General features: G+C 30.9%; 2 protein-coding genes across 2 annotated transcripts; one reads left to right on the top strand and one right to left on the bottom strand.

The window, feature by feature from the left end:
- Window positions 1-683: 683 nt before the first annotated feature.
- On the bottom strand, window positions 684-6777 carry LOC126685996 (kelch repeat-containing protein At3g27220-like). The gene is made up of 7 exons (XM_050380000.2): window positions 6345-6777; window positions 6053-6259; window positions 5424-5653; window positions 4394-4564; window positions 3125-3230; window positions 1822-2028; window positions 684-1123 (listed from the first exon to the last, which is right to left on the bottom strand). Exons 1-7 carry the CDS (start codon window positions 6531-6533, stop codon window positions 953-955), a joined length of 1281 nt encoding a protein of 426 aa, XP_050235957.1. The 5' UTR covers window positions 6534-6777; the 3' UTR covers window positions 684-952.
- Window positions 6778-10785: 4008 nt separating this feature from the next.
- On the top strand, window positions 10786-22620 carry LOC126685994 (aspartic proteinase 36). Its single transcript, XM_050379998.2, has 10 exons — window positions 10786-11080; window positions 11188-11317; window positions 11757-12004; window positions 14018-14245; window positions 16437-16599; window positions 16678-16751; window positions 17630-17717; window positions 19516-19591; window positions 20489-20560; window positions 22150-22620. Exons 1-10 carry the CDS (start codon window positions 10869-10871, stop codon window positions 22305-22307), a joined length of 1449 nt encoding a protein of 482 aa, XP_050235955.1. The 5' UTR covers window positions 10786-10868; the 3' UTR covers window positions 22308-22620.
- The last annotated feature ends 1092 nt before the right edge of the window (window positions 22621-23712 follow it).

The raw sequence follows: 23712 nt of genomic DNA on the forward strand, positions 1-23712 counted from the left end.
AAAAAATTGAAATTTTGTAACTTCAGGAAATTTTTTACATAATTTTTTATTTATATTTAATCGTTAATATTTATAGAAAATATTAATATAAAATCAGTAAAATTTAAAAACTCTATGAAATTTATATTGCTTAAATGGATTTAGGAAGTCGCCTGTTTACTTAGTTTTCTTTTCAAATACACAAGTTGAATGCAGTGAGATATTTATTACTCCTTCCGTTTTTTTTAGTTGTCTATTTAGCCAAATAAATTTATCTATAATTACTTGTCCATTTAGAATTTCCAGATGATTTAGCCATTTTTCCAAATTTATCCCTTCCTAATAAATAATCCTACAACTCAATTTAGAAAACATTTATTAACTAGTAGGATTATATTAGTATTTACTCCTATAATTTAAGATAAAAACCCCACCTTTTTTTTTATATGTATAATTTTGGCTAAATAGACAATTAAAAAAACGGAAGGCGTAATGATAAAATTGTAGGCCGCATAGAGGTTAATCTGGTTGCCTCATCATAATTCAAACGGTGAAAAAATGGTAAAAATTTAACCATCTGTGAATGACATTGCCGATTTTTTAAAAATCGCAATAGAATTATATTCAATGCATCAATTTTTTTGACAAACATCTCTCTACGAGTTTACATTGCGAATAGGAGCATGCGTGATATGTTCCTCTACTTAAGTGAATAAATATCATTTTCTCATTAAATGTGTAAATTATACATGGAAATGACAATTATATCCTCAATTCCCCTTCGCAATTCTTTCCTTCAACTGGGGAGTAAAGTGGCAACAGAAGAAGCCAGCAAAAATATTTTTAAAAATAAACACAATGCAAGCCTACAACAATAATTACTTCTTCTAGAGTACAATGAACGAATAAATTTTTTCTCTAAGAAGAGAAAAGGTTAGACAGGATAGAACCTCGTACCAAATGATAATAGGGATTATGAGTTCAATTTCAGTTTAGTTCTCCACGTTTCTCCAAGGACCTTTCTCGGTGCAGGATCATCCGGCCCTCTGTCTCGCTGTCCGGATGTAAAATACAAGTGACCGTTCCAGAACCCGACCAACGTAGTTTTCACACGATAAGGAAGTTTTCCTATCACTGACCATTTCTGTAAACATCAATTTTCATCACATATTATAATTCCATTCAGTTTCTCGATACAGGCAAAATAAATACAACAAGAATTCAAGAAAAACAAAATGCCCGGAAATTCCTAAGGACATCATAGAACACTTTCTGCAGCATGAGCCAAGATTCTTCATCAATGCAATTATGCAGGTTCAACCATTTGCAAATAAACTAATGTTTATGTGAAGTACTTAATTACATGTTCGACATCATTGTCCAACTCTTGCATAATCCATATTCACATCTTGGACGATATACAATGTTGGTTTCTATAATTTGCATCTCATACAAACCAGTGCCTCCGAACTTTGGACCAAACTCCAAGATATGCTAAGATCCTTGTTCGACACAAGCTCAATGCGATTAAATTAATTACGTAAACAATTCAACCAATATGATTTGATCCGTTACAATGTTATTGTGCGTGACTTAGATTTATTTTTAATTGGCAATTAGATGCATAATATCACTCTTGATATTACGAAAACTTCTCTAGCCTAATGACATAAACAGTATCCATTGCTAGTTCTTATAAATCAAGAAACAAGAGATGTATCTACTTTCTGTCTATGTATGCATGTATTCAAATCAGCTCTGCATAGACCTATATGAATGATACATACACATGCAGAAACGAACTGAAAGACTGCAACTACAAAAAGGAAAAACAAAACTTACCAAAGTGTTTAAGTTAAACTGGAAGATTTCACCATTCAAGATCATCTTTTTAGTTACAGGGTGCTTATCTGTGGTGCCTCCAACAATTACAATGGAATTATTGACCACCGCCCAAGCAAATTCAATGTGGGAATCAGGCTTGGGCATGGGAGGTAAAACTTTCCACTTCATGTCATCATCCAGCATGTATACATCACCAAAAACTACCTGAAACAACAAGATTGATGAGTCGAGACTCAATATAATTATATATCAGAAGTGGGGGGAGAGGGGTACTACACTTGAATCTAAAACATGAATGCAAAACCAAAAATATAGTAGGTGACATGTTTAGGATGATTCAAACCTAAGAACTTCCAACTTCATCTGACATCTTACGACGAAAGCCAAGGCCCATAAGCATTCAACATTGCAGAACCATGACCCTCATTGTAAGATTTGGGTCATCAATACTTTATGAATCCAATTATTGTTCACAACTTCACATAACTGTATTATAGTAATAGCTTAAGTCGGTGAAATGTAAGAGCCCCTCTATGAATATAAAAGTTCAGCTCAGTTATTCCTTCCTTCAAGTTTTTATCCAATTTCTAAAATTTGTTTCTTTCTTATCAAGTTAAACCAATATCGGACCAATTCTTTTTTCGTGAAATTAATTTAATAATCCGAGAAAAATACGACGATATGGAAAAAGAAAGTCAATATTCTCTGGAAACTAACAGTGATCGAGGTTGGATAATACAGTCACTGAAAGACAGAAGTATATTTTCTCGAATAATAAAGAAAACCCTAAGAGAAATTACGCGTAGTAGCAGTTGACCTTTTGACTCCATACAAGGTCATGGGTTGTAACAAAATGATGGCTCCATTTAAATCAGTATCTCCAGTACAGTCAATTCAAGTACATTAATCCTATTGAGTTTGTAATATCCTAAAATAATGAAGTTCAATAACAGCTTCAAGCAAAGAAGAACATCCATATGTAAACCACATTAGAATAGCTAATCCACATATTCACTCACGGCTATTAGTAGATATGAAGAAGCTTGCAAATAAATGAGAGCATTATCTCTAATTTGTACTAGTTTGGAGATAAAATCTGGTACTGAGGAAAATAAGGAGAAACAACCACATCCTTACCCCCAACCTATGAAATATACCGAGAATGTTGATTTTCTACAAAAAATAAGTACCTTCCATATACAATAGAAACTTATCTCTAGTAATGTCTGGAAAAGAAGAGAATGCACTGAAATTGCTTGTGGTGAAATAAACATTGCTTACTAACAATAAGAAGCTTTACCTCATTCCTGCGCGAGCACTTGAAAATAGGCGATCCAGGTTTGGCCATGAAATCACCTTCTTGACCACCAATGACAATAAGTTGATCATTAACCACAACACAAGCCCTATACAAATATAAAATTATATTTAAATACTTACATAAACAAAGAAAATTTATGAGCGAAATCAAAGTTGAGACGCAAAAAGTTAAGCAGCAAATTAATAAGGATTACATTTTGCATTAAAGTTTATGGTCACATCTTGCTAATTAAAATGCAATAGGCCCTTGATTTCGTTTCTCGGATAATCTGATAGATGAAGAACATCATTTTATTAACCAAAAACATAGAGAACATTCTCTATAGTAAGTGCAGAAAGTAATGACACTAATAGATTTTGCACCAAGGAAGCTTTCAAGCAACTCAAAATGATCCACAGGTTCACCTAGTTTCATATAAAAAATGGTTTATAAGCATCCAACCTGAAGAGTTCCACACAAAAAAACCTTTTATGCCTCGCTACAAAATGTAATTGGCACTTATGTCTCCAACTTATACAGCATAAAAGATAAACTACTGGAAAAGTTTTCCACAGTACAACAACTAGTTCCAAGTTCCAACAAAGCAGAATAGAGTAGTCTTCTTCAACATATCGACAAATTTGAATGAGAGCAAACCTCTTAGTGTCGAATCCAAAAGTACTAGAGAGCAATTAATCAATTTCACCAATACATATATGACTAATGAAATTATGGGCCCCTGTTGTCATGATTAATTGGAAAAATTGCCCTCGCCAGCTATGAGATTATAGAGTTGTGAAACTTCATGGAAGTCCAACACCTATTAACCTAAAATCTACCAATCTTCTAATTCTGATTGATGTCCCGAGGCTTTGTCTCGTGTATGACATGGAGTTATAACATATCTCTCTCATTTTTCCTTCTCTTTTCTCTCATAAGAAACTACAATCGGGAGTTAAGGAGGCAAGATTCTTACCTTAACATCCTAAGCTAAAATTAATGAACACAATGAGGGTGAGAATGATGGAGAAGGTGATGATTGTAATGTCTGGTGAAGCATCTAAATATTTTAAGGTAAAAAACAAAGAAAATGGATATGTATATAACTACATCTTTCCTTTAGAAAATTCAAAATTATGATCACAGTTTTAACAAAAACAAACATTACTTATTGTTTCAAAGCATATGGCTCGATGAACTACTTTAAAATATTAATACAGCGAGATGAGAAAGCTGCAATTTACTCATTTTAATGAATGGTCCACAAACCTGTGAGGACCTCCACGAGGTATTGGTATCTCTGTCCTCCACTCCTTCTCTAATGCTTTACCATCTTTTACAGCAATACTCCAATGCTCCAATCCTGGAGTGTGTCGATTTTCCTTGCTGCCACCCATAACATGGAGTCTACCTCTCCAAAGTTGAGTAGCTGGTGCATACCTGAGATGATGATAATAAGACACCATAAGAGAGCAATAGAAAAATTTCAAAAGAACTTACTTAAGTAGAAATGTCTTTGCATTACTGCAATTGCAACCCAATTAAATTCTGCATATGAAGCTACTTAGCTAAGCAACAACGATAAAGACACTGCTAATTTGCTCGCATAACCTCTAGAAAAAACTAAATAAAAGGTAACACAATCAATTGAAAACAAACCTTCCAAAAAAATTCTGGTTGACAGACCAATGAAATCGTTGGATACAGTAAGCAACTACGGCTACATGTCAAAAGAAATTCCTTTCTCCATTCCAGAAAGTGGGTGTCAAATGACAGTGCATTTGTTCCATGAACATTAACTCTAATAGTTAATTTAGACGAAAAAAGATTGTAATAAAGAGAATACAAGGGAACCTTGACGGTTATAGTTGTGACTTATGAATAGCCATAGACTCTCAGCAATAATTTGCACAACAATAACAATAGAAATGAATATGTTAAACAAAACCGTCTCAAACCTAACCACTAAGGTGAAAGCTGGTGTATTTATTTCAAGCCATCACCAGCATCACAAACATCATTTGCAAAAGATATTTGGATATCTATTAGAGAAGTAACATGTTCACCGATTAACCATGATTTCTACAAGAGAGCAGCACATACCTAATGACAGATCACGGTGGGCATGAAATCAGCTATAATTATAAGCCACAAAAGCATCCATACTAGGTAGTAGGTATAAAAGTTCCCCTAAATATTGATTCATGAAAATGCAATGAAAAGGAGAACACATGGAATTTCACTGATTTCACACTAACATTTAATTACTATATAGTAATGCATTACTAATGGTATGTACCTCGGAACTGGTAGAGGTGGCATGTTCGTCCATTGCTTTGTCTCGGTATCTAACACGAATGTATGAGATGTAGGCCCTCTGCATTGTGGACCATATTGCCCATTGACAACATAAATGTATCTCCCATCTGTTACCATTCCCAAGTGTGAATGTGCCATTTCTTTAGGCATGTCAAATCTTTCTCCCCATGTATTATCAGTAAAATTAAAAATATCAACATGTGAGTGTACCTGTAGAATATGAATGTCGGTTTGAAAACTCATTAAAACAAAAAACATCAGCTTAAATATCGAAACAATCAAGGAAAACATCAGCTAAATCCTTTTGTACAATTTAACCAAGTGTGTCTTGTGCAAACAAAATATATACAGCTTATAGACTTTAAAATTGCAGAATTATCGTCTAGATGCATATTAAAGACGTCAAGTACTCGACCTGTCCTAACGCAATGTAAGTGAACTTAGCTAATAAATGCTAAACTGCCTAAACCATTACATCAATTAGAATCAACTTTAAACTCGTAGCAAAAGAAACGAAATATCCGTGCGCCTTTCCTTTAACAAAGTTATCAACAAGTTAAATCAGCTATATAAAAAATCAGTGCTAGATGAGCAATAAGAGATTCTCACATAATCTATTGTTCCATATCCAGCAAACACATACAGAAGATTCTTAATCTGTATAGCCGCACCGTCCAAACGAGGCACAGGCGCAGTCGCCATCTTCTCCCATTTCAGTTCCGGCGCAGGCAAATCGGCAAATGTTGCTGCTAAGAATCTCTCCGGAACTTTCTTCTTATTGCTATCTTTCTTCTCCTTTTCTTTACCAGCTTCATCCTGTTACAGCACAAAACAAACAGCTTAGTCTAAATTGCAAACCCTAAACTGAAATCATAACATATAACAGAGAAATTAAAGTAACCTGAACTGGCTTATGATGATTAACGGGGACAATTACGGAATTATCAAAATTAACCAAATTGGATAATTTATAAGAACTGGAAGCCCAAAGAAAATCGGCAATGACACCAAACCCTAACAGTCCTACGCAAACTAACACTAATCTTGTTGTTGCTGAAGATGATTTCGGCTTCAATTGTATCCGTACCATCTCAATTCATTTATCTAATTTTATTTTCTTTTTAGCTTTTTTTCACTCAAATGGAGAAGATAAATAGCTTCAGAAATAAATTCTGAAACAATGGGCGGTTTTTGGTTTTCCTAGGACGGAAACAAGAGAAAATTGTAAAGAAGTGCGTGATTCTCGACGGAGCGTGCGGTAGACGCGCCGTCAGGAAAAATATAAAAGAAAGGTGATGTACGGCTATGTGTAGCTAAAGTGGGAATACTATGGGCCATTTTTTCTTATTTTGGTTTATTTAATATTTTTCTTTTTTTTATTCAATAAAAGCATTTTTGTGTCGGCTATTTCCGGTGGATGAAAGGTAGAGGTGGAAAAAAATCGATCAAGTCGATTAACTGAATTAAAATTAAAAAATCGAATCGGAAATATAATTAAACGTTTCAAGAGTTTAATTTAAGTTTTAACTTTTTATGATTAATAGTTTAAGTTTATAATTTAAAATATAAAATTTTAAAAACTACAATTAAACCGGTTTATAATATATATATTATTTTATTTGTTAAAAAAATAGAACATAATTGTAGTTTTTATTGAACTGCACTTAAAATTTGATTTTAAATATTTTATCTTTTTATATAGTTGAACAACACAAAACCAAACATTCATACTATTTTAAATAGTTTACCGTTTTAAACTTTAGGTTTAAATTTTTAATTTAAAAACTATGACATTACGAACCGGATTGTAAGTAACGTTCATGGACCGACCGTGGTAGATCTATAAATATTTAAAAAGTGGGCAGGATTGTATCGAAAGTTTGTAAAATGAACAAATTGACAATATATATAAGTTTTAAGGTGGAAGGTGTTACAAATTTTAAGGCGGAAAAACTATAATATTAATTTATATATTTATATATTCTTTCAAAAATTTAAAATAATAAAATGGTCAACTGCCCACCATAAATTCTTTCTATGTTTCTCCAGTGAACCGGTTAATCGGTCCATACTCGTCCTAATAAAGGGGATAAATATAGACGAGCTAAATTTGATTTAGCGGAACAAAAAATAGCAAGTTTGATTTACCAAAACAAAAAACAATTAAATTCGATTTTTCAATTTTCAACTTTTTAGAAAAAAATATCATAACATCTTTTTGTTTGAACGATCTCATAACATCTTTACAACCTCTTTTTATTTTAAATAGCATCTTATACAAAACAAAATATATTTTAAAAATAAATAGTAATATTATTAAATTTAATTAAATATACTCTTTACATCTTGACTTTTTATTCTATTTTATGTTGCAAAGAATAAAATAATATTAAGTTATTTTTATTTTTATTCGGTAATTATAATAAAAAAAAACATATTAGATTTTAAAAGAAAATTAATCAATTTATTTAAAATTTGAAATTGTATCCTTTTAAAATTCAAGTACGGAATATAAATCATTTTCACTCTCATAATTTCGAGTGATTGAGAGCTTATGAAATTTTAAATTTATTATCAAACTCATCAAATTAAAAAGTTCAGCAATTTTTAAGATGTTTCTGAAAATGCTCTTGTGCTTTTTTTTATGAGCCCACCGAATTTTATTGCTAATGATTTAATTTAAACTGTAAGCTACACTATAAAAAAATAAACCAATTTCGATAATCTAATAAAATAAATACTTTATGCTAATACTATAATATGTATGTTGTTTGATTCGCAAATTGCTGTACAAACATAAGTAATAAACTAAAAAATGATTTTGCTAATTCAATTTAGTTGTTGACATAAACTTTACCAGATGAAATGTAGTTTCAAGTGTCTAAAACTACATCATTAACATCAAATTTAATTACTATATCATAATAGCTTATGAACCGATGGAGAGCTTCTTGAATGCCTAACAATTCACTATACAAGAAGAAAACGAACGTAAAATACTCAGCTACTACACTTGGACAATTATGTTTGCAGTATCTTGAAAGACACTCACAATTTCGACTTTGTTACTCTAGTTTGACATGATTATCAGTAATGAGTCTGAGACATAGTTGTTTATATCCTACTTTTTAAAAACGTCAATTTAATTTTTTTATTTTGATTTTTAATTTTGATTTTTTGTAAATTAGAATTTTTAACTTGAAAAATTTCCAAAAGTCATTTCTATTTGACACATAATTGCGACTATATTTCTTTAAATTGGAGTTTTACATTTGAAAAATATATATTTTATATGATATAGGATTTCATTTTTTTAAAATCAGGTATGTTCGAATCAATAGTTTCTGCAGTTTATGGACTTCACTAAAACATAAATTTAAAATTCATGGAGTGTGAAATCAATAAATTTAAATATTTTACTATTTGGATTGACAATAAACCAATGGTTTTTTTGGATGACTGATTTCAATTTTTTAAATTTTAGGATGGAAAATCAAGTAAGAGATTTTAAAGAATAAGAGATAATAAAAATTTACGAATTCCTACTATTATTTATCAATAATAGACTTCAGTATATGAATTGTACAGAATACATAAATTGTGGCCATTAATATTTTTTAATCCAAAGAGTGTTCAGTTTTCAAAGAATAGATGCAATTAAAATTAAAAATTGCAAGTGGAATAAATTTTAAAATAGAAATATTATTTTAAAAAAAATGAGAGGTATTTAGACATTTAAGGGATTATTTTTAAAATACCTCATTTTGAAACATATTTACAACAAATTTGTCCATTTTCTCATAATTTCTCACTCTACACTAATAATAAACATATTCATAAAAGTACCCACTATATATTGAAGTCTTCTCTCATTTTTAATTAAAATTTTATATAGCCACTCTCTTTTCTCTCTCTCCTTTTCTCTCAAAATCCTCTCTTTTTCTATTCTTCTTTTTTGTTTGATTTTCCGTTTGTCTGTTTCGGTTGCTTATCCATTTGTTTCCTCCTTTCATTTTTCCATTCACGATATGGACTTCTCGACATCGTTTTTAGTTTTTTTTTATAATTTTCTAGATTTTTTGTGATGATTTAGACATTTTGTAAATAAATTATTGTAGATCTTTTTTGTTTATAAAATTGTTTTATTATTCATATAATTATTTTCTCTCTCTCTCTTATTTATAGGTTTGTTTATTTATTTTAATGTTACTGATTTTGTAACGAACGAATTGATTTATGGTGTATTTGCAGAGTTTTTATAATTTATTTACGTTACAGTGTATTTTTATTGTAATTCTGGTGTTTTTCGGTGTATCTATGTTTTTTTGGTGTATTTCTGCCGCTTTTCTAGTATATATATGGTGCATTTACAGTGTTTATAGTGTATTTGCAGTGTTTATAGTGTATTTGCATTGTTTGTATGGTATACACCATAAAAACACTATAAAAATATCATAAATACATTATTTATACATTATTATTAACTATGAAAAATACCATAATTACATTAAAAAAACACAATATATACACTATAATACAAACATAGTTACACTAAAAATACGAAAAAAATGAAAAAAATACTAGGAAAAAATATATAAAAAAAGAAAATAAATATCAAAAAGTGAAAAAAAAGTTTTTGTGAAATTTAAAAACAAAATAAGGTATTTTTCGTAAAAAAAAAAGTTAGAAAAGTAAAGACAAAAAAGAACAAGATAAATTTGTAAATAAAATAAGGGATAGTGTATTGTAGAAAATTCTCTCGACATTTAAAATCATTAAACTAAGACTATAAATAAAAATAATAGGCAAAAAATCTCAAAAACTATTGACCTTTGAACTTTTTTCAATTACACTCCGACGTTGAAAACTGTATATCGTATTTTTAATTTTCAATTGCATCCTCACTTGAATAATATTTAAAATAAATTATTCATATTTAGCATATATTCTAAATATTTTTTAATATTGTAACATAACAAAAAACCTTCTTTTCTAAAATTTTAAAAAATAATACAAACTTTTTTTATTGTTCAACTCGATATTTTAACACCTCTAAAAATTTAATGCTTCCGATTTCGATGTCGCCTTCAACGCCCTCGATTCGTCCCTGCTCGTCTTCCACGAAAGACGAGTGACAACGGGTTCGAGGGCGGGTGGTGGCAAATTTGAGGAAGGCGATGGTGGATTCAAAGTCAGAGGTGGACATGTCAATTTTTAATTTATTTATTAGTTACATATTTAATTAAATATTCACTAAGAACTTATTTGAATTTTTTGAAACTTTTTGCCAAAATAGTATTTAAAATTAATATAAAAATAATAATAATCAAAAGAGTAGTTGTCATTAGGCCTTTTTCTTTCTTCTTTCGTTCTTCACCATGTTCTTCTTCGTCTTCCCATAACAATTTTGTTTTTTTTATTAAAAATGAACTGCTTGACATTACTCTTTTTTTCTCTAATATTGATTATAGCAGCTAATGTCTCCGCTAATAGCGGTGTCTTTAGCGTTAAGTACAGATTCGCCGGCCAACAACAATCTCTCAGTGACCTTAAAGCTCACGACGATCGCCGTCAGCTCCGTATTCTCGCCGGCGTTGATCTCCCTCTCGGCGGGAGTGGCCGTGCTGATGCTCTAGGGTTTGTTTTAATCACTTTTATCTGTATTTAACGCTCTTTCAATTCATAATACTATAGTGATTAATTCTATTTAATTTAGTGTATTTTTTTTTGTAATGTGTTGGTAGGCTTTATTATGCTAAGATTGGAATTGGAACTCCTTCGAAGGACTATTATGTACAGGTTGATACTGGAAGTGATATTATGTGGGTTAACTGTATTCAATGTAGAGAATGCCCTAGAACAAGCTCCCTTGGTGTATGCACCTCTATTTTCCTCTTTATTATTCTCTCCTAACTGTTATTGTTACTGTCTTGATAGCACGGACACGCGAAACAATGTTATTTTAAGGTTTCCTATGTAAAAAGTGAAGTTTCGTTTCCGAAACATCAAGTGTCCTATACATTTTGAACCGGATACGATATTGAATGAAGGCTATGTTTGGTTCATGGAATAGGTGCGGAATGTGATAGCCATTCCGTAGAAAATGGTTATTCTCTACTTTGGTTCATGGAATAGTTATTCCATGATTTAGTGGAATAATTACTCCTCTAAGAATGACTATTCCATTTCTTATGGATTAGCTATTCTATTCTATGCTAATCCATTGCATGAACCAAACATAGCCAAAATGTCTGTGCTACCTAAATTACTGATATTGTTTTTTGATTTTCTGAGTGTTTTTTTATGTTATCAGATGGATCTCACACTTTATAATTTGAAGGAGTCTGTTACTGGGAAGTTAGTGCCTTGTGATCAAGAGTTTTGCTATGAGGTGAATGGAGGTCCATTATCTGGGTGTACGGCAAATATGACTTGCCCTTATCTTGAGATATATGGAGACGGGAGTTCTACTGCAGGTTATTTTGTGAAGGATGTTATGCAATATGATGGAGTATCTGGTGATTTCCAAACTACATCTGCTAATGGAAGTGTTATATTTGGGTAAGCGTTTCTCTTTTTATCTTTCCCTTTAATGCATCTTATGCTTTCTAAATGAACGACGAAAGGCTTTCATAATGAAGATTGCTAGTGTCTTTCTCTAAATTTCTTGATTTAATGTATATTTCGAAAATAGAGGAAGATGGTCTCAATCTACTATATTTGGAATTAAATGCATTACAGCAGCTAAGTAATTTTTTGTTACTGAATTCATTGGCTTGATCCATAGAGCATTCTTAATCTATTGTTTATTGTGTTTGTTAAATTATGCTATTGCTTATTTGTTTCTATCTTAAATGGGCCGTATGTTAGATTGGAGCGTAAGGTTGTCTTTTGAGCAATCTAAATTTCTTTTAAGTTGGATTTTCTACTAACATCTGACTTATAAGTAAACCTTGTGAAAATATTCATAGGGGTCAGTTTTCTTGTTGGACAGAATGATCCAGTTAGTAAATGATTAAGAAAGAAGTTACATCATCCTTATATCATTATAAGGTGTGTATCAAAGATTGTGCTTGGGTGCTTCCGCTGTCAACTATTAAGAGTTTTAAATACTCAATAAATGAATGTTGATCGCCTCAAATCAAACCTACCTTTATTCCATATGTTGCTTATACATATTTACTATGGGGTTAAGACACATTATATGTGTTGAGGCTTTTCTTGTTCTAAGACTTGTTAACTGGTAGTAAGTCTTTCAATTTCTGAGATTTTACCGTAAGGGGACACACAAATCCTGTTGCGGGATGTAGGCTAGGATAACAACTTAGAAAGATAGATAATCTTTGGACATTGTTATGAGATGAAATTCTTTTATGCAAGAGATTTTTTTGGGTCTCTAGAATCTGGCGATATGCATTCTGCTTCTATACTAGTTAAAGATCTGTTTGCACTCCATAAAAGTATTTTGGTAAGGTCACTACAGCGGAAAATTATTGCGTGCAACCGTTGCGCCATGTCATTCATGCAACAAACCAATGATGCGTTAGCCATGTGGAAAAATTGATAATAAAAAAATTATATAATTGTTAAAAGATTCCCTATTGCAAATGCTCATTGGCTTGTTGTAAATATGACATGGCACAACCAATGCATGGGATAAACACTTCACTACAGCAGGATCCATAAAATTTCCCACAAATCTAATTAGACGAGTAGGATAACATAATTAGGTATTTAGAAACTTGAAGCATTTTCAATTGTATTCTTCATTTTAAAGAGTACTTTTTTTTATCTAAATAAGAAGTATCTTTATTATGAAGTGTAAATGATTTTTCTTAAGCCCAATGGACTCTTAAAATATGTGAATGGCCAATAGAGGCTTAAACTAATTTTTAAGGGCATTGAAACATGCACTTTATAAGTAAAAATGGAATGGAAAGTGGAGTTGTGGAGAGTCACACTTCATTTTCTATTTTAAAGCATAAAAAATAAAGAAAGTGTTGAAGTTATGTTCTAATATGTGCACTCTTTTAATAACGAGTTCAAGCTAAATAGAGAGCTTTTTAATAGAAAATCTAATACAATTTGAAGCTACTATAAACTGGAAAATTTTAAACTAGCACAAATAAAATTTATATGTAGTTATATACCAATCAATAATTAAAACTTCCTAGATAATGTTAGAACTTAGAATGAAGTTGTTTAATCCATAATTAAGAATTAAAATCCAACATCAAAAATTTGTTATTAATATAATTGTTCCTACATCATTGATCAACACCAAAATTTGTTATTGATATTATTCTGTATATTTTGAAATGTTGATAGATTAAGCTACACTGCCTTGTTAAGCTTCATGCATGTATTTGATAAAGTCACTAATACTATCATTTAGGGAGATTCATTGAGTTAAATAGCATATAAAAATAGTACAAAATTCATAATAAAAAAGGCCGAACATTTATGTTGTATTTCTTTTCTTTTCTTGGTTTTTGTGTCTGTTATTCCGCGTCTGTGCATTGGCTTTTGATGCCTGTTATTGATGACTGAGTTGAATGCAATGTTTCCTCTTAGGTGTGGGGCTAGACAGTCAGGGGATTTGAGCGCAAGTAATGAAGAAGCTCTTGATGGTATACTTGGTTTTGGGAAAGCAAATTCATCAATGATTTCACAACTAGCTGCCAATGGAAAGGTGAAAAAAATATTTGCTCATTGCTTAGATGGTATAAATGGCGGCGGTATCTTTGCTATGGGACATGTTGTGCAGCCTAAAGTTAACATGACACCATTAATACCAAACCAGTACGTGATTCAACATGAATTTGTTATCATTTATGCTTTCTTGGTTTTGCTGAGTACATTTCGAATTTGTTAACGATTTCGTTGCATACATTCTTGGTTTGTGTTCTCTTGTTGCATAATTATTCACTCAAAGGGAAATCTATGGTCTTGCAACAAATTTTGTAGTCATTGTCAAAAAAATTATATATGCTTTCTCTTAAAGAAACCTAAAAGTTTTTGCTTTAATAAGTTTATATTCCATAGGATATTTGCACAAGCTGCATAGATATTGATGTTAGTCTTTGGTGTGTGCTTTTTAACTTAGGATTTTTTGTTGTTATTTGCAAATTAGATTTGAAAGGTATTGCAACTTTGATTAGGACGGTTTGTTCTGTCTTTTAGGCTATTTTAAGTCAGTTTAGATGCTACATTGTGACTACTTAGACCCTTGGATGGCCGAGTATAGGGGCTGTTTAGGGAATCGACGGAAAATGTAAAGGGCTAAGCATCAAAGTTAGAAGTCTTCTTGCTTCACATCTGATACTTCGTGCCAAGATAGGTACATGAATTGCAACATTATTAATGGAAGTGGAATATTTTGAAGTCATTGGCTCCGCATAAAGTGATTGAAGTGGAATTGGATTTAGTTTCTATGAAGCACATATTTCTCTAATACCTAAGCACTATCTTGCGGAGAGATGATGAAGGTAGTAATGGTGACTGGAAGAGGCCACTCCCTACATTTCTTTATAAAACAAGGAAGTGGAGAAGTTCAGTGGAAGTTTAATGTAACTTCAATGTATCAATGAAGTTGAAAGGGAATTTTTTTTGATGTGATAGTAAAGTGTTGGACTGTGAAAAGCAACATAAGATTCACAAGCTTAGCATGAAAGAAATTCAAGATGATAACTAAATGTTTGGAAATACAAGGAAAATGGAGAAACTGTTTGAATACTTTTGCGTAAGATTGAAGTTGTATTCATTGTGAGAAGATGAGGGTGTCTAGGTTTTAAATTCTATGCCACTAAGCAACAACGATTTCAAGTTAATGAAAAGAGATTATACTTATAACATTAGTTTTTACTTTAAATATGTCAAATAAGTGGTAGAATCATCAATGTGAGTAAAAATGAGAAACAAGAGTTGGGACAAAGCTATAAGGAAAATTTGATGTTACTATTAGCAATACAACTTATGAAGATTGATATCTTTGGGCTGAGAATTAAACTTATATATATTAGGAAATTGGAGCAATATATAGGTATAACATTCAATTAAATGTAAATTTTATTCTCTCTAAGTGTGCAGCTCTAAACCTAGGATTTGGAGCTTGGCTCATTATTCGAATAGGAGAAGCCTAAGAGAAAGAGTTAATGGTTCATTTGGGGTTGATTGAGAATTTTTAGGTATGTTTCAACAAATGATAGAATAAACATTTAAGTTAACTAAATTAGCATATCTATGACGATGGGTAATTTAAAATTACCGTGAGTAGTTAAATATATGCACTAGGTATTAGTTTCCTAAAATTCAAAGCATTGGTATATTTGTATCTAACTTCTCAAATTCTACTCAAGCCAACTTAATCTTAGTGTCAACTTCTCATCCTCCATTTCATGGTGGCTGCATCTTTAGAAAGATGTCAAGTAAAGCCAGTACCTACTCTTGCACTTATTTTAGGGTGAAAATAATTTATAATGAAACAAAATCTGTTAACAACAAAATTGAAATAGAAATAAATAGATTGACATTTCACATTTGTCAAGAACAATTCATTTGGAGAGAACATCAATTTTTGAGACGTGGTTTACTTGAAGAAGGGTATAATGGTGGTAATTTGGTCAGATCAATCTAAAGAATACAACAATTACAGAATAAGCGATACTTGCCTGTTGCCAACATGAATACTCTCTCTCGCATATGGTTGATGTGACATCAAAAGCGGTATTAAACTTTCACATCAACAAGCTGTCTAAGCTGACCTATTGTGTTTGCTTGCTGAACATTATTGTATGAGACCGTAAAACATAGTTTATATCCCAAACAATCGTGCCAACTTCCAAGATTATTATATATTGTGATCACGCTACATCTATTGTCATCATGAGTTTTTTTAAAGTTAAAATCCAATTCATCAGGCTATTTAATAATTCATTCAGCTCTGCCGTGCACTCATGGTATATCTTGTGATGTTAAATTTATATATGTTCAGGCCCCACTACAATGTCAATATGACGGCAGTTCAAGTTGGTAAAGATTTCCTACCTCTTCCGACTGATGTTTTTGAGGCTGGAGATCGGAAGGGAGCAATAATAGATAGCGGTACAACCTTGGCCTATCTCCCAGAATTTATTTATGAACCATTAGTCAGTAAGGTACATATAATAGAATTGAATTTAGAGTTGTTAGGTATCCTCATATGATTGCTTATTTGTAAATTTTTATGTTGATAGATCATTTCTCAGCAGCCTCATTTGGAAGTTCGTACTGTACGGGACGAGTATACATGTTTTCAGTATTCTGGAAGGTATGGAGAGTATTAGATGAGTTCTCTTTAACTTTCACTGGCTTTTTAAAGTTGCAATTTTTTCCTTACAAAAATTGAAAAAGCACGTTTTAGCTTTCAATATGAAGATGACAGTTTTTCTAGAAATCACATGTAGACTTAGGAAGAAAAAAGAGAATTGATTCAACATAATTCTGATTGCAGCCTTGCAGGATTCTTTTATTTTATTAAACTCAAAATCTCATTATAAATCTGATACAGGTTTAAGTATATATATAGAGAAATAGTTTTATACACTTAAGGATGATTAATCATAATCCAGCAAGGATAATTTGATCGTCTGAAAATTAAAAATTGTTCAAGATACCCATGATCTAGATAAACCAGATTTCCTGCGCTATTATATATTTATTAACTTGATGAACTTCCCCAATAAACTAGTTAGCTGAAAATTCTTAATGTCATAACTAAGAACTTCCACCATATTTTTTGGAAGATTGAACAATGTGCGATTTGAACCCTTGACACTAGTTCAGTGGGGCAATTGACACTTGTCCAATCTTTAACTACTCCAGCATTATTATCTTTTTTCATTTAGAAATACATCCAACCTGGATTATTTTGTGTTCCTAAAGGAAAAAACTTGATTACTCTTCTTCAGTTTCTTTTCACTTTCAACATGCATCCAGCTACTTCGGACCAAAACATGTAACTTTTAAGACTATCTCTAATGTGTCTCTTAAATCTTTTCTTTTACCTGTACTTCCCTTGGGTATTTTTAGAAGCATGATATCCTTATTGATGCTATATAATACTTACATATAATATACTTGAACTTGTTTCAGGCAAAAGTGTTAAGGAGCATTCTCTTATTTCTGTATGTTTTATTTTATGTGCAGTGTGGATGATGACTTTCCAGTTGTCATGTTTCATTTTGAAAACTCGGTTTTCTTAAAGGTTCATCCACATGAATATTTATTCCCATTTGTAAGTATGATCTAGATTTTTGAGCTCCTTAATTTTTAAAGTTTCTTATTTGTCAATATTGCTTGATTGATTTAATTTCGACCAAAGAATGTTAGAAGCTGAAAATCCCAATTGACTAGAGTCAGAGTCAGATGTATTATTGACATTCTACCTCTATATGGTTTTAACAGTTTGAGCTTGCTTTTACTAAGTTGTCATATCAAAGTATTGAAATCTGTTCTCTTGATGATGAAGTTGACCGACTATCAATTAATTACATTTCTTTTTCAAAAAAATTTCTATAAGACCGTGGTGAAGGACACATTCAGAATCATCTGCTCTATGCGTGCTTTATAGAAAATAGCAGAAGCTATGTCCGAACTCTTAAATTCTTATTTGAGTTGTAGAGAGAATTGAATAAATGAATTGATAGGATTGAAGGTATCTGTTACAGTCAAAAGGATAAGAGGACAAAAATAGTAACAGAAAATGTGGTGGCAATAAGGAATTGAGATTTTAAATCTACTGTCAAGGTTATTGTTTAGGGTAGCAATTTGAGTTTCTAGATTAGGCTGTTCCTTAGGATCAGCATTTTGAATTTTCAGTTGGTGTCAGAATATCTGTTAGGATTTTTATCTTTCTCTCTTAACTTGCTCCATGTGTACCACTTAACTTTTTTTAATAAATACCTTGCATATTTATTAGCAAGCTAACAAGGAATATAGAAGTCCTAACAAATAGATTAACAATTGAAAATTCAAATTGCTGGCCCTGAAAAGCAGTCTAATTTAGAAATTCAAATTCTTAGAGCAATAACCTTAAAAATAAATATGAAGTCCAAATTGCTGCATAATTAAAATCTCAATTATATATATATGAAGGGGGGATTGAGGAAAAATTATAACAATGACCTTTATTAAAGTTTACTGATTGTGATTATTGTTGTAATTTATTTTCTACTATCTAATAATAATGTATGACTATAATTATTTTTAATTTTTTATAGTTAATTACTAATGAAGTTAAAATACTACATTAATGGTAAAAGTAATCGGAATATTATGAAAATTAATATAACTATCGAAAATTTAGTCTTAATACAACTTCCAAATAATTATAGAATAATTAACTAGTAACTAGTCAAATAGATAACACGCAAATTTATAAAAATGATCTCTATTAAGAATTAATATATAAATAATATAGATTGCTCCTATTTAAACTTATTAATAATTATTAACTTACAAATAAATTGTATATTTTTTAATTCCTAATAGAATTTGGACTATAAATAAAAAACTAATACTTTTTATATCAAAAGATAAATTTTAATATAATATTCTCAAAAGATAATTTTTAATGTAAAAACTCTCACTGTAATCTAATTATAAAAAAGAATTACGTGAAAAGTTATAATTTCAATATAAACAAACTATTTGAAAGATATCATGGCAAAGAAGTTCTTAATTATGCCATGATGCTTGTTTGGCTGCTTTGTTTTCAATGCTAAATAATTAATAGCGAACGATATGATTGCTTTCATATGGTATCGGTTATCTGTTAAACTTAACAGAACAACTAGCATTTATAGATTTGTGAAGTAGATGCAAGTGCTTTCTCTTTCCTGATATTCCACTTGGTTGCTTTACTACTAGCTTACATGTTATCACAAGATCTTACCTTTTACAAACGTCTGTAAATGATGCCTTCTATTTATTTTCATGTGCATGCATGTCTGTGCATATGGTGAATCAATTCATGCATTGAACTTGCAACTCACTTTGCATGATGGATTGCTTTGCTGATTTGGATTGTGCAGGAAAGTTTATTGTGTATTGGATGGCAAAATAGTGGAATGCAATCAAGGGATAGAAGGAACATGACACTTTTGGGAGGTATGCGATTTTTAGGACTTGACATTGCATTTATGTGATACTTAACTATTTTTTTTAGGCCAAATGTTGTAAAAAGGCCAAACCTTTCATAAAAGTTTCACAAAAGTCCTGACCTTTCAATTTTGTCGATTTTGGCCAAAAACAAATTATTTGGTCTCAATTGTGGCCAACTCTCAATTTGATTTCAATTTGCCTATGTGACGCCTATGTGGCGCCTATATGGCATGCCAAATATTGAAAGGTCGGGACTTTTGTGAAACCAAATAATCTATTTTTGGCCAAAATCGACAAAATTGAAAGGTCAGGACTTTTGTGAAACCAAATAATCAGTTTTTGGCCAAAATCGATAAAATTGAAAGGTCAGGACTTTTGTGAAACTTTTGTGAAACTTTTGGCCTTTTTATAACATTTGGCCTTTTTTTTATGTAAAATGTGTTAATTCACAAAGCCTGAAAACTACAAGGTGATCACTAATTTTTATTTCTTTTAGCTCTGTATGTTCAGCATGACATCAGAACTTTTTTAAGAAGTCATTTTTCGTATTCAGCATATAGTTTTTATTTTGAAATCATTGTGCTTCGTTTGCTGAGGCTTGAACTTTTTTTTTCCCCTTATTTGAAGGGAGGAAGGAAAGGTGGGAAAATAATATTCATACTGACTTTAAAATGGATGTAGCATGTCAATATCTGATTGTTTACTGTTTGTTGATTTCCTTAAGATATGACATAAATGAGGCAGATCTCCCATCCCTACGGTTGAATTGTTTTTTTCTTTGATCTCTATTCCTTTTCTGGGTCATGTTAAAGAAACACCACTGTTTGACCTTAGTTAACAAAGAAGAAGCATGCTGCTTGTGATTCTTTTATTCCTCATCACACATTTGTTTTCCTTTTGCAGATTTAGTACTTTCAAATAAGCTTGTTCTGTACGATCTCGAAAATCAGGCCATTGGATGGACCGAATACAACTGTGAGTGTTGGTTATTTATTGTTTATGCTTTTGCTGTCTTTGTTTCTTATACATTTCCTTTAGACGTGTAAAATAGAACATGAGTAGATGAGTAGGTGCTTCTTTTAGGTATATGAGGCACACATTCGCATTTTTTGTTGGGAAAAAATGACGTTATGCCTACTATACCAAAAAGAAAATGAAGGGTCAGGGTTCCTTCTTGTTGCCATCAATACAAAAGTAGAGAAAGTCGAATTAGTATAGACCAGGTAGTAAAGATCAAAATGGTTCTAGGAAAGCAAATTGAAAGAGGAAAAAAAAGGAAAGTTTTAAAGAGTCGTATATTTTTGTTTGCTCAATCTACCATCTCTGTTTGTCGGGAGTTTCTGTATTAGTCTCACAAGTATTCCCAAATGGCGAGATACAATCTTCCGTATGACACTGCCGAGAGTAATTCCAATCTAATTTAAAGAACCAATGTTTAATTAGTAAATTTTATAATTTTTTCAGGACCACGTGTTATTTTAGACTTTAGAGAAAGATAGAAATTAAACTAAGTAACTTGATGTCTTTATCGTGATAAAAACATGTTCAATGATTCATTAGTACGCTCAACACCTATGATTTACTTGAAATGAAAGAGTGAACAGATGTAACAATTTTATGAGAAAATGATGTAGAATATGAATATTGATAAGATAATCTGAAAAAAAAAAAGCAATTTCATAAAAAAAGAATTTAAAATGAAATGGCCTTTAAGTAACACCATTAATGAAAAAAATTCTGAAATCAGTCACCATCTCAGGCTATTAACGTAAATACAAAAATATTGAAAATTCTCCAAATTCGACCGATTTGTAGGATTAAAAAATAAAAGCTCCATAATCTACTGTTTTTATCTTTATTCTCTAATTTGTTTGGTTATCCGTTATCCTCTTTCTTTTTGTCATTTTAGTATAATCATTGAGCTGAAGGTAGAAAGTGGTGTATCTATAGTTTAATGTGTACAAACATTGAAACCCTAGATAATTTTAAAATTTCAGTTAGAACTAAACTATTCCTGCAATTTTACTGCCGTGGAAACAAAATCTTGCAGTATGTTGTTGAAGATGCTATTGCTAATTAGAATTTCATTCGCACTTGTATTGGATGGGCAATTGATATGTGATTGTAGTTAAAAGGATTTGATATTTTACTTAAGCCGTTCTAAATTCAAGCAAATGAAAACTGATGTCAAATTCTTGACCTCCTGAATACAATTTTGTAAAGAAAAAACTTAACTAGAGAAATCACAAAAATGTATTCCCAGCAGGTTCGAATTGGTAGAATTTTCGGTAGCCTTTCACTGTCAAATCCAGAAAATTCTAACCTACAGATAGTGGTTAATTTTAAACAGACTAGACTACGTACTTGGTGGCTAATTTCTATTAAAAGTTAGAATTTTGTTTTTAGTATAGTGGTTTCAAATGCTCTCAATGACAACAACAAAATTTACTGTTTCATTTGACTTTTAAATGTTAGTTCATAGTAAAGTTCATCAAGATTTTTGATATAACTGTTCTTTTCCCATCTTATTCTAGTTCTGCTTACTTTTCCGTGATTGATTTTAGGTTCGTCAAGCATTAAAGTGCAGGATGAACGTACTGGAACAATACATTTAGTAGGTTCCCACTCGATCTATTCTGCTGGCAATTCTAGTGCAGAATTGGCTATAATGGCTGTAATCTTGTTAATGCTAAGTACTCTGCTGCATCTTTTAATTTGCTAAATGGCAATGAATACCAATGGTCAAATCAAAGGTAAAGAAATACTGCGGTGAAAATTGCTAAATAGATTGATTATACACATTATTTTACTCGCCCAACGACAGTCACTTTGGGTTAATATTATCTTCCCGGAGCGAAACTTGGAAATTTATAGCAGCCTATAGAAAGTTTGAGTGTACATAGATTTATGGTTTAGGTTTTCTAGTTACTGCAACAAATTCAGTGTATTAATTGGAAATTTGATGCTTACGAATGCTCAAGTGCATATGCAGTTGTAGTTTGAATGATGTCTATATGATAGAATGTTTTTAGATATTTTTTTGGCTGAAGTTTTTCCTCATATATAAATTTATTGGTTGCATTGTCCCATTGAAGTAAAGGATGTTTCTGACAAATGTTCAAGTGCAGTGGATATTGCGAAAAGCAGGAAATTGACTGTCCTTAATCTTAAATTTTCAGAATCATTAATTGCATTAAATTTGTTAATTTTAAGTTTTAATTGTACCAAATTTTTTTGTAGGAGTTTTTTTTGCTTGAAAAAGATAGTTTTAATTTTTAGTGTTTTTTAAAATATTGGCTTATTTAGACTCTGTCGAAAATGAAAAAAAAACCTAACTACATGAAGAATAAAAAAAATTATTCCCTAGGCTGAATCCATGAAAAATGCATAAACACGCAATCTAAACAAGTCCATATATAAATTAGAGAAAATTACATAAATGGGCTAATTAAGGGTCTTTTTTACATGGGAAGTTTAGGTATTTACTCCAAAAATAAAAATATTTACATTTTATACCTCAACACGGAAAAGTTATAAGAAAATACCTCATGTTTTTTCCAGATTTATGTTTTTACTCTCGGTATTAAAATATTTATGATTTTACTCCGTTATTATCTGGTTATCATAAACACTTATGTAGTTTATTTTTTTCGTAGGTTATCATACAATTATCATAACCTTATCATACTTCATTATCATCTAATTATCATACTGCAGTGTTATGATAACGACATGATAATGTAGTGATACTGACATGATAACCAGACATTGTTTTATCATAACATAATCATAGATATTATCATAACATTATCATCTAGTTACCATAAATATTATCATCTCGGTATCATATGATAATATTATGATAACGACATGATAATATTGTGATAACGATATGATAATCAAATATTATTTTCTCCAGAAAATCATTTTTTTCTTGCAGTGTTATGATAACAACATGATAATATAGTGATACTCATATGATAATCAGACGTTATCTTTTAAAAAAAATCATTTTTTCTGCAGTGTTATGATAATATTATGATAATGCAGTGATACTCATATGATAATCAGATGCTATTTTTTGTGCAGAAAATCGTTTTTTTCAATCATAAAATCAAAGAATAATT

This window comes from Mercurialis annua, linkage group LG6 (assembly GCF_937616625.2).
Source record: "Mercurialis annua linkage group LG6, ddMerAnnu1.2, whole genome shotgun sequence".
Taxonomy (NCBI): domain Eukaryota; kingdom Viridiplantae; phylum Streptophyta; class Magnoliopsida; order Malpighiales; family Euphorbiaceae; genus Mercurialis; species Mercurialis annua.